The sequence below is a fragment of the Mustelus asterias genome, chromosome 3, assembly GCF_964213995.1.
Source record: "Mustelus asterias chromosome 3, sMusAst1.hap1.1, whole genome shotgun sequence".
Taxonomy (NCBI): Eukaryota; Metazoa; Chordata; class Chondrichthyes; order Carcharhiniformes; family Triakidae; genus Mustelus; species Mustelus asterias.
The window spans coordinates 9,469,129-9,482,264 of NC_135803.1; the positions used below are offsets into that span (position 1 = coordinate 9,469,129).

Sequence of the window (13,136 nt, forward strand, 5' to 3'; positions counted from 1 at the left end):
AAAACACTTCACTTAAAATGAATAGTCTTGATGTGTGGGGTAAGGTTACACAGCAACCCAGTTTTATTATATTCGTTCATAGGATGTGGGTGTCGCTTACTGGGCCAGCACTTATTGCTCACCCTGACATCGATGATCCGCCCCCGTGGATCTGGAGTAACACGTAGGTAAGGACGGCAGATTTCCTTCCGAAAGGGCATTAGCGAACCAAATGGGTTTTTACAACAGTTGGCAATGATTTCATGGTCATCATTAGACTTTTAATTCCAGATTTTTATTGAATTCAAATTTCACCATCTGCCAATGTAGGATTTGAACCCAGATCCCAGAGCATTCCCTGGGGTCTTGAAATTCCTAGTCCAGCGACAGTACCACTACACTACTGTCTCCCCCGCTAATAGTGGAGAAAGAAGGGCACTCATCATTGGGGAGAACTCCCTGTTCTTCTTTGAGTGATGCTGAAGGACCTTTATTTCCGCCACCCTAAATATCTCTTAAACTTTGACAAAGAAGCGCTCCCTCAAAACTGTACTGAAGAGAGAAAATTGAAAAGATAAACAGCTTATTCCCAAATATTTGATTCACGAAACTTGAATCTATATATGTTTTTTAATTGTGGTTCGGAAGTGGCTAAGGGGAGAAAATATTAGAATCATAGAATCATCTTGTACAGGAGGCCATTCAGCCCACCCTGTCTGAGTTGGCCTTTCAAAAGTGCTATCCACTGTTGGAAATGAGGCTTTATTGTAATATATAACACCTTCTTCTCTAGCACTGTGTTGTCTTAGAGGGACATGCCTAGCTTTAACTACATTACAGCATGTAGCATAATGTTAATGTTACTGGTATTCCTAAGGTCTCAGAGACATGAATTCAAATTACACCATGGTAGCTGGGGAATTTAAATTCAGTTAATTAAATAAATCTGAATTAAAATAACTCATATGAGTAATGATCATGAAACTATTGGATTCTCATAAAATAAAAACAAATTGGTCCACAAATGTCCTTTAGGCAATGAAATCTGCCATTCTTAGCTCGTCTGGCCGATATTAGAGTCCAGGTCCTAGCAATGTGGTTGACCCTTAACTGCCCTCTGAAATGGCTGAACAAGCAACTCAGTTGTTTTAAGAGCAATTAGAGGTGGGCAATAAATGCTGGCCACATCTACGATGACCACATCCCAAGCGTGAATGAGTGAATGGATAAAGGTACATTTTTAATCAGTGATAATGTAGGTGGTGGCTGACAATCAGACTCTGTAAATGCCTAACAAAAAAGTGGATGTGGAAAAAATGACCAGCTCAAATCACACAGGAGAACTGCACATCAATTCCATCCAAGAATGGGGCAAACACTGCATGATTGATTTGCTTGCTCTTGTATTAAAGACAGTAGCAACAACGCTCCCATTGAGCACTAAGCAATGAAAACCCACCTTTTTGAAGATTATAAAGTGAGGAGATGCTGATTTTTCAAGCTTTCAGCCACAATCAAAAAACCTGTAAACCGATTTTTAAAAATTAATTCTTGGGACATGGATGTCGCTGGCTGGCCAGCATTTATTGTCCATCTCTATTTGCCCTTGAGAAGGTGGTGGTGAGCTGCCTTCTTGAATCGCTGCAGTCCGTGTTCTGTGGGTTGACCCACAATGCCGTTGGGGAGGGAATTCCAGGAATTTGACCCAGTGACTGCGAAGTAACGGCGATATATTTCCAAGTCAGGATGGTGAGTGGAAAGGGAACTTACAGGTGGTGGTCCCATTTACCTGCTGCCCTTGTCCTTCTAAATGGAAGTGGTCGTGGGTTTGGAAGATGCTGTCTATAAGGATCTTTGGTGAATTGCTGCAGTGTATCTTGTAGATAGTACACACTGCTGCTACTGAATGTCGGTGGTGGAGGGATTGAATGTTTGTACATGTGGTGCCAATCAAGCGGACTGCTTTGTCCTGGATGGTGTCAAGCTTCTTGAGTGTTGCTGGAGCTGCACCCATCCAGGCAAGTGGGGAGTATTCCATCACACTCCTGATTCTGGTTCTCAATTTTGGCCCATCCCTCATTATCACTAAAAAGGGAACCTTCATATGCAAGGAATTTCCACCTCTGCGTTTTTGCAAAACAATAATGTGCTTGTTTTCAATGCTTGTTTGCTCACAATAAAATGAAGGCCCTGTTATTGGATACAAAATAGAAACCTGCGCCATTAGCAGCATCAACCTTGTGGTATTGACATGTCTTGTCGGAGCTGTCATGGAAACAAGTACAGTAATTTTTTTCTATCACTAACCAACCCCAAAGTCACCAGCTGCTTGTCATCTTCCGTTTATCTCCATTTTATTTTCAGGGAATGTTAAGCTTCCATTTCAGAATAAGGCAACATAAATTTTCTACTGCTGCCTGAAAATGTGAATTGATTTATTTTCTAACCCGAGTCACCAGTGCCTAGCAATCATTTAGCATGTGGCACTGGTGAAGCTCAGAGGAAAATGTGAAGTATTTCTCCTGAGTCACTTTAGAAGAGTCATATTGGGATTGAAATGTTAACTCAGTTTCTCTCTCCACAGGTGCTGCTAGACTTGCTGAGTTTTTCCATCGCTTTATGTTTTTATTTCAGTGTAGCTGACACCTGAAACAGAGAAATGAAAACTAGCATTTTCCTGCACTAGGAATACAAAACCAGTATTCTCCCACACTGAGACTACCAAACCTGCAATCTCTTACATAGGGAAATACTTAACCAGTATTTCCACATTCTAGGAATACGAAGCAAGTATCCTTCTGCAACAAAAATACCAAACCAGTATTCTCCCATCTCACTCTGCAATACCAAATGAGTATTCTCCCACTCTGGAATACCAATTCAGTATTCTCTCACTCTTGAATACCAATCCAGTGTTCTCTCACTCGAGAAAACCAGTTCAGTGTTCTCCCATTCTGGAATACCAATCCAGCATTCTCACACTCTCGAATATCAATCCAATATTCTCCCACTTTCGAATGCCAATCCAGCATTCTCACACTCTCGAATATCAATCCAGTGTTCTCCCACTCTCAAATATCAATTCAGTATTCTCTCACTCTGGAATACCAAGCCAGCATCATTCTGCATTAGGAATATCAAGCCAGTATTCTCCCTCCTCCTCCTCTTCAGAAACCTTGCCCTAAGAAAACATTGGCAACCATGGACATTCACTCTTACTGCCTGCCATCAGACAAATTGGGAGGGTGTACAGACTGCTAATCAACCTGTTTCACCACATTATGAACTCACCTGTCATGGCCATCAAGTCCTGGAGTGGAAACTGAAAGTAGAAACTGTAAGTATTCGCATTCCAACCATTATTCTGTAAATTGAGTTTGTGTCTTTATATGCCCTGTTTGTGAACAGGATTCCCACTCACCTGAAGAAGGAGCTTAAGGCTCCGAAAGCTTGTGGCTTTTGCTACCAAATAAACCTGTTGGACTTTAACCTGGTGTTGTTAAACTTCTGACTGTGGAAACTGAAGCCAGAGCTTCAAAACTAGGAGAGCTCTCCGCATCACACAACCCCATTCGAGGAATACCAGGCCAGTATTTTACTGCTCTGGAAATATCAAACCAGTATTGATCCATTTGGGACCATCAAACCATACTCTCCCATGCTTATATACCAAAACAGCATTCCCCAACTCTCACACAAAATAAACTGTTATCCTCCCAGTTAGCACCGCTACATCCTGACATTGTGGCACCACATATTCCATTCCTTGATTGAGAATTCTGGCCCAACAAATAGCAATAATATCCTACAACAAATATCCTTAATTATAAGATAATAATTTTCAATTATTCACATAAATTAGTATCTTGGTAGCCTTCCATCTAGTAAGATGATGGCGGTCAACTCTGTATTAAACGTTGCATGGTGTGGGTCAGGAACGCACTCTGGTATGGAAGTTGTTATATGTTTAAAAGGTTGCATGATTGCTTTAAGCAGGTCACATGGCTTGGTGATAAGGTCATTAGGATGTTTAGTTTCAGTTTCTGTTCTGTGCAAAGAACAGCTTTTTAATAAACCTATAGTTGAATCTATGTGTGCAAACCACATCTTTTCTTTTTGTTTAAAACCCACAACCCCTAACATAGCTAGGACATTCCAGAAACCTTTGTCGCATTTTCATCAGCTGAAGACAATGGTCTGAGAAGGTGCAGGATTTACTGGCCTCTGTTTTCTCCAGGCCCTCTTCTCGGCCTACTGAGCTCTCCATTTCTTCCTGCCTCTTTCAATGCCCCTCCATCAGATACCAGGGGCAGTCGGCGAATGTCTCCCAGTTGTTGGTGCTAATGTCCACCGCCTTCATATCTTGCTTGCAGGTGTTCTTGTAGCAGAGGTATGAATGTCCAGCAAGTTGTGACCCAGTGGCCAAATCACCTCACAGAAGGAGTTTGGGTAAACGGCCTCATTCATCCAACAGTTGTTGCAATCACTGCAGTTCTTCAACAGGGCCACAATCTTTGCACCATGTATATCCTGGGACACAGTCCCCTCCCTTCAGCAGGGACAGAGCAGTTGTTGCAGATGAGGCAGAAATGTAGGTTTCCTGTGCTAGATGGATTCAGCGGTATAGCATCACACCTCGAGTTTTGCCATGGCAGGTAAATAAATAGCTTTGCTAAGCTCCTCTACTATGGGTTCACTATTCAGCTCTTCCATGTTAGGCAGGTTTACTATGGTGTCCAGAGTTTTCTTGATGATAGTGTTCCCCCGAGAGTAAAATTTAAGGTAGTGTTCCAACCATCTCTCCAACAATTTATTGCAATTGGTGATGAACCAGCAGCCTTTGTTTTCATGGAATCATTTCATTTGTTGATGGATCTGTTGCCTTTTTGTTCCCATCATACATGCCCCTAGCATTCCCTGTGTCGAATGATATTTGAATATTCTGGCAGAGTTGTAACCAGTAGCCATTGGCACAGAGCCTAACAGTCTGCTGGACTTTATTTCAAGCACCTTAGTGCATTTTGAGTCTTCCCTCCCAGTTCAATCTTCTAGTTAATGAGAGTGGATCACTTGACTTCAGTGACAGATTACTTTACGGTGATGATAGCATTGACCCAGTCAGTTTTCCACCCTTGCTTCTCAGATTTTGAGAATGCGGCACTCTCTGAAAACATCTCTAGAGTCTAAAAATCTATCTATTTCATTCTTAAATATATTTAGTGACCTGGTCTCCACAGCTTTCTGTGGTAGAGAATTCCACAGGTTCATCACCCTCTGAGTGAAGAGGTTTTTCCTCACACTTTCACTCACTCCCTCCATCCCTGAAATACATATTCCACCACACACACATTCATTCTTTCTCTCCCACCCCTTCACACACTCACTCTCTCCCACCCCCTCACACACTCACTCTCTCCCACCCCATCACACACTCACTCTCTCCCACTCCGCACGCACTCACTCTCTCCCACCCTCACTCTCTCCCAACCCCACACACACTCACTCTTTCCCACCCCCACATACACACTCACTCTCCCACCCCCTTACTCATACTCACTCTCTCCCACCCCCACACGCACTCACTCTCTCCCACTTCCTCACATACACTCAATCTCTTCTACCGCCCCCTCACACACTCACTCTCTCCCACCCCCTCACGCACACTCACTCTCTCCCACCCCACACACACACACACACACACACACTCTCCCATCCCCTCACACACTCTCTCCCACCCCCTCACGCACACTCACTCTCTCCCACCCCCTCACGCACACTCACTCTCTCCCACCCCCTCACGCACACTCACTCTCTCCCACCCCCTCACGCACACTCACTCTCTCCCACCCCCTCACGCACACTCACTCTCTCCCACCCCACACACACACACACACACTCTCCCATCCCCTCACACACTCTCTCCCACCCCCTCACACACACTCACTCTCTCCCACCCCCTCACTCACACTCACTCTCTTCTACCCACCACACACACTCGCTCACTCTCTTTCCTCTCCACACACACTCACTCACTCTCTGCCGAACCAGGCCAGCACCCAAACCAGGGACTCTACCCGAATCCATTTTCCTTGGGCTCTGGGCCACATGGACTTGTCTCCCTGGTCTCCACCCTCACCATAGCTTCACTTCCATCAGCCCAGCAGCCCTCACACACTCACCAATGCAGTTCGCTGCTCCTCTAATCAAAAACTTTTGCTCCCTCATTTGCTATTTATGGGATGGTGGGATTGATGTATGAGGAGAGATTGAGTCGGTTGGGATTATATTCACTGGAGTGGAGAAGAATGAGGGGGGGATCTCATTGAAACCTATAAAATTCTAACAGGATTAGACAAGGTAGATGCAGAAGGGTTGATCCCGATGGCGGGGGAGTCCAGAACCAGGGGTCATAGTCAAAGGATACAGGATAAACCATTAGGACTGAGGTGAGGAGAAATCTCTTCACCCAGAGGGTGGTGAGCCTACGCAATTCTCTACCACAAAAAGCAATTGAGAGCAAAACATTGTATGTTTCCAAGAAGGAGTTAGATGTAGCTCTTGGTGCTAAAGGGATCAAAGGATATGGCGGGGGAGTGGGGGGCGGGTGGAGCAGAAGCAAGAACAGATGACTGAATTGGATGATCGGCCACGATCATGTTGAATGGCAGAGGAGGCTCGAAGGGCCGAATGGCTGACTCCAGCTCCTATTGTCTATGTTGCTGTGTTACTCTTTTAACCTTGGTGCTTTTTTTTTACCATAGATTGAGCCAATTATTTGTCATCATTTGTACATTTGCATTGCCTGCACGCATATTAGCAAACTGTGCCAGTGTAAAGACTCAGAGAGGGCATCACACAATCACAGAATACCACAGTGCAGAAGAGGCCCTTCGGCCCATCAAGTCTGCACTGACGCATGAAATGCCCTGACCTGTCCACATAATCCCACATGCCAGCACTTGGCCCAAAACCCTGAATGTTATGGCGCGCCAAGTACTCATCCAGGTACTTTTTAAAGGATGTGAGGCATCCGCCCCTCCACCACCCTCCCAGGCAGCACATTCCAGACCGTCACCATCCTCTGAGTAAAAGCGTTTTCCTTAAATCCCCCCTAAGCCTCCCACCCCTCACTTTTAACTTGTGTCCCCTCGGATCTGACCGCTCAACTAAGGGGAACAGCTGCTCCCTATCCATCCTGTCCATGCCCCTCATAATCTTGAACACTTCAATCAGGTCGCCCCTCAATCTTCTCTGCTCCAACAAAAACAACTCAAGCCTACCCAACCTCTCTTCATAACTTAAATGTTCCATCCCAGGCAGCATCCTAGTAAATTTCCTCTGCACCCCCTCCAGTGCTTTCACGTCCTTCCTATACTGTGGCGACCAGAACTGCACATAGTACTCCAGCTGTGGTCTCCCCGAAGTTCTATACCACTCCATCATGACTTCTCTGCTTTTGCAATCTGGACCCCGATTGATAAAGGCAAGTATGCCATATGCCTTTTTCACCACCCTATTAGCCTGCCTTTCCGCCTTCAGAGATCTATGGACAAACATATCAAAGTCCCTTTGTTCTTCGGAACTTCCCAGTGTCAGACCTTTCATAGTATACTTCCTTGTCAAATTACTCCTTCCAAAGTCATGATGTGAAGTTGCCGGCGTTGGACTGGGGTAGGCACAGTAAGTAGTCTCACAACACCAGGTGAAAGTCCATCAGGTTTATTTGGTAGCACGAGTTTTCGGAGCATTGCCCCTTCATCAGGTGAGTGAAGAGTTCGGTTCACAAACAGGTCATATATAGACACAAACTCAATTACAAGATAATGGTTGGAATGCGAGTCTTAACAGGTAATCAAGTCTTTACAGGTGCAGACAATGTGAGTGGAGAGAGGGTTAAGCACAGGTTAAAGAGATGTGTATTGTCTCCAGCCAGGACAGTTAGTGAGATTTTGCAAGCCCTGGCAAGTCGTGGGGGTTATAGACAGTGTGACATGAACCCAAGATCCCGGTTTAGGCCGTCCTCATGTGTGCGGAACTTGGCTATCAGTTCTGCTCAGCGATTCTGCGTTGTCGTGTGTCGTGAAGGCCGCCTTGGAGAACGCTTACCGGAAGATCAGAGGCTGAATGCCCTTGACTGCTGAAGTGTTCCCCGACAGGAAGGGAACACTCCTGCCTGGTGATTGTTGAGCGGTGTCCATTCATCCGTTATCATAGCGTCTGCATGGTCTCACCAATGTACCATGCCTCGGGACATCCTTTCCTTTCAAAGTGCATCACCTCACACTTTTCCGGGTTAAATTCCATCAGCCACTTATCTGCCTATTTGACCATCTCATCTATATCTTCCTGTAACCCAAGATACTTAACCTCACTGTTAACCACCCAGCCAATCTTTGTGTCACCGGCAAACGTACTGATCCTATCCCCAACATAGTCATGTATGTCATTTATATAAATGACGAACAATAGTGGCCCAGCATGGATCCCTATGGTACGCCACTGGTCACTGGCCTCCAGTCACTAAAGCAGCCGTCTTTCACCACCCTCTGTCTCCTACCGCTAAGTATCAGTATTCTGTAACTTGATTTTGTGTCTCTGTGCCCTGTTTGAGAGCAGATTTCCACTCCATCTGACGAAGGAGCAGCGCTCCGAAAGCTAATGGTATTTGCTACTAAATAAACCTGTTGGACTTTAACCTGGTGTTGTTAAAACTCTTACTGTGACCTACCGCTAAGCCAATTATGAATCCACCTTGTCAGATCATCCTGTATCCCATGTGCATTAGCCTTCTTAATAAGTCTCCCATATGGGACCTTGTCAAAGGCTTTGCTGTAATCCATGTACACTACATCAACCGCACTACCCTCATCCACAGACTTGGTTACATGCATAAAAAATTCAATCAAACTTGTTAGACATGACCTCCCTCAAATAGACAAATAACTCTCCCTAACTATCAACCTTGGCTCTCCACCGACATTGCTCAATTAGAAGAAAAGAAGTCATGGCACTTCAGTCCTTTAAGGATTAAAAGAGAATATTAGGAACAGGAGGAGGCCACTCAGCCACTTGAACTTGTTCCATCATTCAATTTGATCATGTATCCTAACTTCATCCACCGAGAATAAAACACATCACCTAACGCTCCACCGAATTCAAAAACATGTTTCCTTCAAACGAGCAGAAACTTTGAACTATCAGCAGTTTGAATGTCAGCCTTCGTGTGAAGAAGAAACAATTCTGCGCACAGACCTTGCACTGAAAACCACTCTGATCAGCCCAAGAACAAAACACAGATTCAAGTTGATGTATTTTCTCCCACTCTCTAAGTAATGTTTTGTTAAAGCCATAATATTGCTAATCAAATCACGAACCGAGTATTCCCTGCCCCTTATTTGAAAAGGATTGACGAATGTGGAAAAATCGGACCTTTTGTTATTTCTGGACCTGAAACTGGCTCCTCAGTCCTGGAACAAATGTAAATATCAAAAGGAAAGATCAAACCTGCACTTACATTCCCGCTGGTACAGATCGGTTTATAATAACATTTAGTGGACGTGGAAATAAATTAACTTATTCAAAGTTTGGTCTCAAATATCAAACCCCAGGGAAAGCTGGAATCTTGCAACGAAAAATGTTTATAAAGCAACTGATACCAAGGGAGCCTGCTTCACTATGACACCACTCTCCAAAACTACCAGCATTAAACTCGTGGATTATCTGTCTTAGGTATAGTTGCTTCTACCTGCACCCTAGTATCACAGTGTGATCTAGAAAAGATGTTAGCAGCCATAAAAATAAGGTCATCAATAAATCTAATCAGGAAGTCAGGAGATTAGGGCATAGAGGTTAGCGCTGCTGCCTCACAGCACCAGGGACCTGGGTTCAATTTCCAGATTGGGTCACTGTGCGGAGTCTGCACAATCTCCCTGTGTCTGTGGGAGGAAACTGGGTGCTCCAGTTTCCTCCCACAGTCTGAAAGACGTGCTAGTTAGGTGCATTGGCCATGCTAAATTCTCCCTCAGTGTACCCGAACAGGTGCCGGAGTGTGGCAACGAGGGGATTTTCACAGTAACTTCAGTGCAGTGTTAATGTAAGCCAACTTGTGACTAACAAATAAAACTTTAAACTTTAAACAGTATCAAGCTGTTAACTGTGGCTAAGTTGGCAGCATACAAACCTCTGGATCAGAAAGCTGTCAGTTCAAGCCCCACTGCAGAGGGCGGAATTTTCCCAAAAAATGACTCACTATCATTTTGGGCAAGAAAAGCTGGCATGACGATACAAATCAAATCGCAATCTTCCATGCTCTCCCCATTTTTTGGTAGGGGGTGAGTTTTGCATCGGTTCTGAGGGTGGAGAGCCCAAACTCGCTGGCAAGTTGACGAATCTCTGGGAAGCTTCCCCAAGAGATCGGGTGCCATTTTTAAAAGGCGCCCCATTCTCCAAGTGAAATTGAAGAACCCCTTCTCTCCCCAACATAGATCACCGACATCGGGACTTTTGGCACCCGCTTCATGCTTCATCATATTCATGCCCCTCCTTCCTGCTCCACCCTATCATGCTTCACCCCCTTCATATCTCCTTCATGCGCCCCCTTGATGCTCTGCTCCTTCATGTCCCCCCGCCTTCATGATCCTCCCCTCACACACCATCCCTCTCAGGCCTAGCCCCCTTGGCACTGCCCCACCACATTGGTATGCCAACATATTCTGTTTTTGGTGACCAGTAGTGATTCTCACTGAGTTCCCACTGCATCCTGGGGGTCGGAGATTCCCAGCCTGAAATCGACTAAGCATATTTAAACAGTTATTTAAATATGCTAATCTGCTCCCCTCCCTTGTTGGGCGCGAACCAGATTATGTCCGGGCACGGGTAGAATCTCAAAATGAGTTCTCGCTGGCACTAAACACACTAGACCCCTGCCCCTCGATTCTCCCACCCCACACTGCCCCAACACGATCTACACTGGGCACAATGCAGCCGGAAACTGCCTCCCTGAACACAAAATTCAGACTGGCATAGCCAGTGCAGTACTGAGGGTGTGCTGTACTGTCACAGGTACCATCTTGTGAATGAGATATTGAAACAAGGCCCAGTCTTCCACATCAGATGGGTGTAAAAATATCTGGTGGCATTATTTCAAAGATTCCAAAGGTGTGCCCTGAGCAACAGCCATCTTTCAACCAACATCGTTAAAAACAGATTACCTGGCTAGTTATCTTATTGCTGGTGTGGGATCTTGCTGTGTTCACCAAATTACAACAGTGACCACACTTCAATAAATACTTCAGTGGCTATAAAACACTTTGGGACACCCTGAGGTCATGAAATGCGCTATAGAAATGCAGCATTTTCTCTCTTCATCTGTGGTTATGCAGCCAGTGAAACATGGACAGATGTGAGTAGAAGAACCTAACAGAGCTGAAGACAGATGTTTCTCATTCGTTACATAACAGACAGGGGAATGGGGGGGGAGGGGAGGCAATGGCGGAAGTTGAGTACTATCATTATGTGGATGTGCTTCTAATCATCTGAACGATCAGAAAGATATGATCCATGTGGTATATATTTAGTCCACATATGTAATACAAATTCGATATCAAACTTGATTTTCCAGCCTGACTTCCACTCCAGATGTAATCCCACACAATCCAGGACCTTTCCAAACAAATTATATAAGCCAAACAGTATCACAGCTACATACTTGAACAGCTTGTCTGTCGGAGCTACTGTAGACAGAGATTTGTGGTGCCTGTGTCCTGGGTGATGTGCTGACTGTTGTCGTTGTGGTTGATGTTGTTGTACTTTGGTCATTTTCCATGGCTGATCCTTGCACGGCTTCAGGCGCTCAACACATCAGCTACAAAGATCAGGGGCACGAAGCTTCAGAGCTGAAACATAGCAAAACAAGGAAAATTTACGCACATTCCTCACCACCTGCACCATCAAGAGGTATCATGAGCAGCCACCTATATTTAACTGGGGGATAACTGACTGCCATTTACACTGAAGTCACTCACACAGAGGGCTGCCAAACTAAGCACACTGTCTATTTCGGGTGATTCAGCAGGGCCACTGGAATGGCTGTGGAAATTTGAGAGAGAGAGATACATTAATGACCTCAACAAGGACCGCACTACAAAAGGTCGCGAATGAAGCCCAGTCAATCACGCAAACCAGCCTCCCATCCATTGACTCTGTCTACACTTCCCGCTGCCTCAGAAAAGCAACCAGCATAATTAAGGACCCCACGCACCTCGGACATTCTCTCTTCCACCTTCTTCTGTCGGAAAAAAGATACAAAAGTCGGAGGTCACGTACCAACCAACTCAAGAACAGCTTCTTCCCTGCTGCCATCAGACTTTTGAATGGGCTTACCTTGCATTAAGTTGATTTTTCTCCACACCCGAGCTATGACTGTAACATTACATTCTGCACTCTCTCCTTTCCTTCTCTATGTATGGTATGCTTTGTCTGTATAGCAAGCAAGAAACAATACTTTTTACTGTATGTTAATGCATGTGACAATAATAAATCAAATCAAAATTAAATCATGAGTTGGACCTGCTGGAGTATGAGCTCTCTAATTGAGGCCTGTTAAGGCTGCCCAATCAGGGACCTCGACAGAGACATATAATGTGGAATGTTCAGGTCACCGGCATGCGGGTGGATACACTGTAATGGGAGCTACCTGCCTGAGTATTGCAAACCATTGTAAATAAATCAGTTTTGGTGAAGGAATGCGGGCCTCGCAGAGTTATTTCAGATACAAAATGGCTATGATGCCATTTTTAATATTGTACAATGTCTGCATCTACCCTGGTGTTTTTACATAAGAACATGCTACATTTCTTAAAGCTTCTGGAAAAGTGGATTGGGGACTGGCTATCCGACTCTTTGCTTCCTGTCGGATAGCCAGTCCCCAATCCACTTTTCCAGAAGCTTTAAGAAATGTAGCTTGGCTGTTCATCAGACCGGCATGAGTTGATTTGATTTATTATTGTCACATGTATTGGTATACAGTGAAAAGTATTGTTCTTATGACAAGGCAATCCTCACCCACACCACCAACTCTTCATAGTTCTCCAAACACTATACCAACAGAAAAAAAAGAGTAGAATGGCCCTCTATTTTGGAAAGTCTGGGAGGATGAA

At 44.8% G+C, this 13,136-nt stretch overlaps 1 protein-coding gene across 2 annotated transcripts in view; it reads right to left on the minus strand.

Moving 5' to 3' along the window:
• LOC144486576 (polyhomeotic-like protein 3) overlaps nucleotides 1-13,136 on the minus strand; it is an 85,375-nt gene that overhangs the window by 49,250 nt on the left and 22,989 nt on the right. For both annotated transcript variants that reach the window (XM_078204639.1, XM_078204635.1), the window contains exon 2: nucleotides 11,687-11,873. In XM_078204639.1, coding sequence (XP_078060765.1) covers nucleotides 11,687-11,803 — 117 coding nt within the window. In that variant the 5' untranslated portion in view covers nucleotides 11,804-11,873. The remainder of the gene's footprint in view (nucleotides 1-11,686; nucleotides 11,874-13,136) is intronic.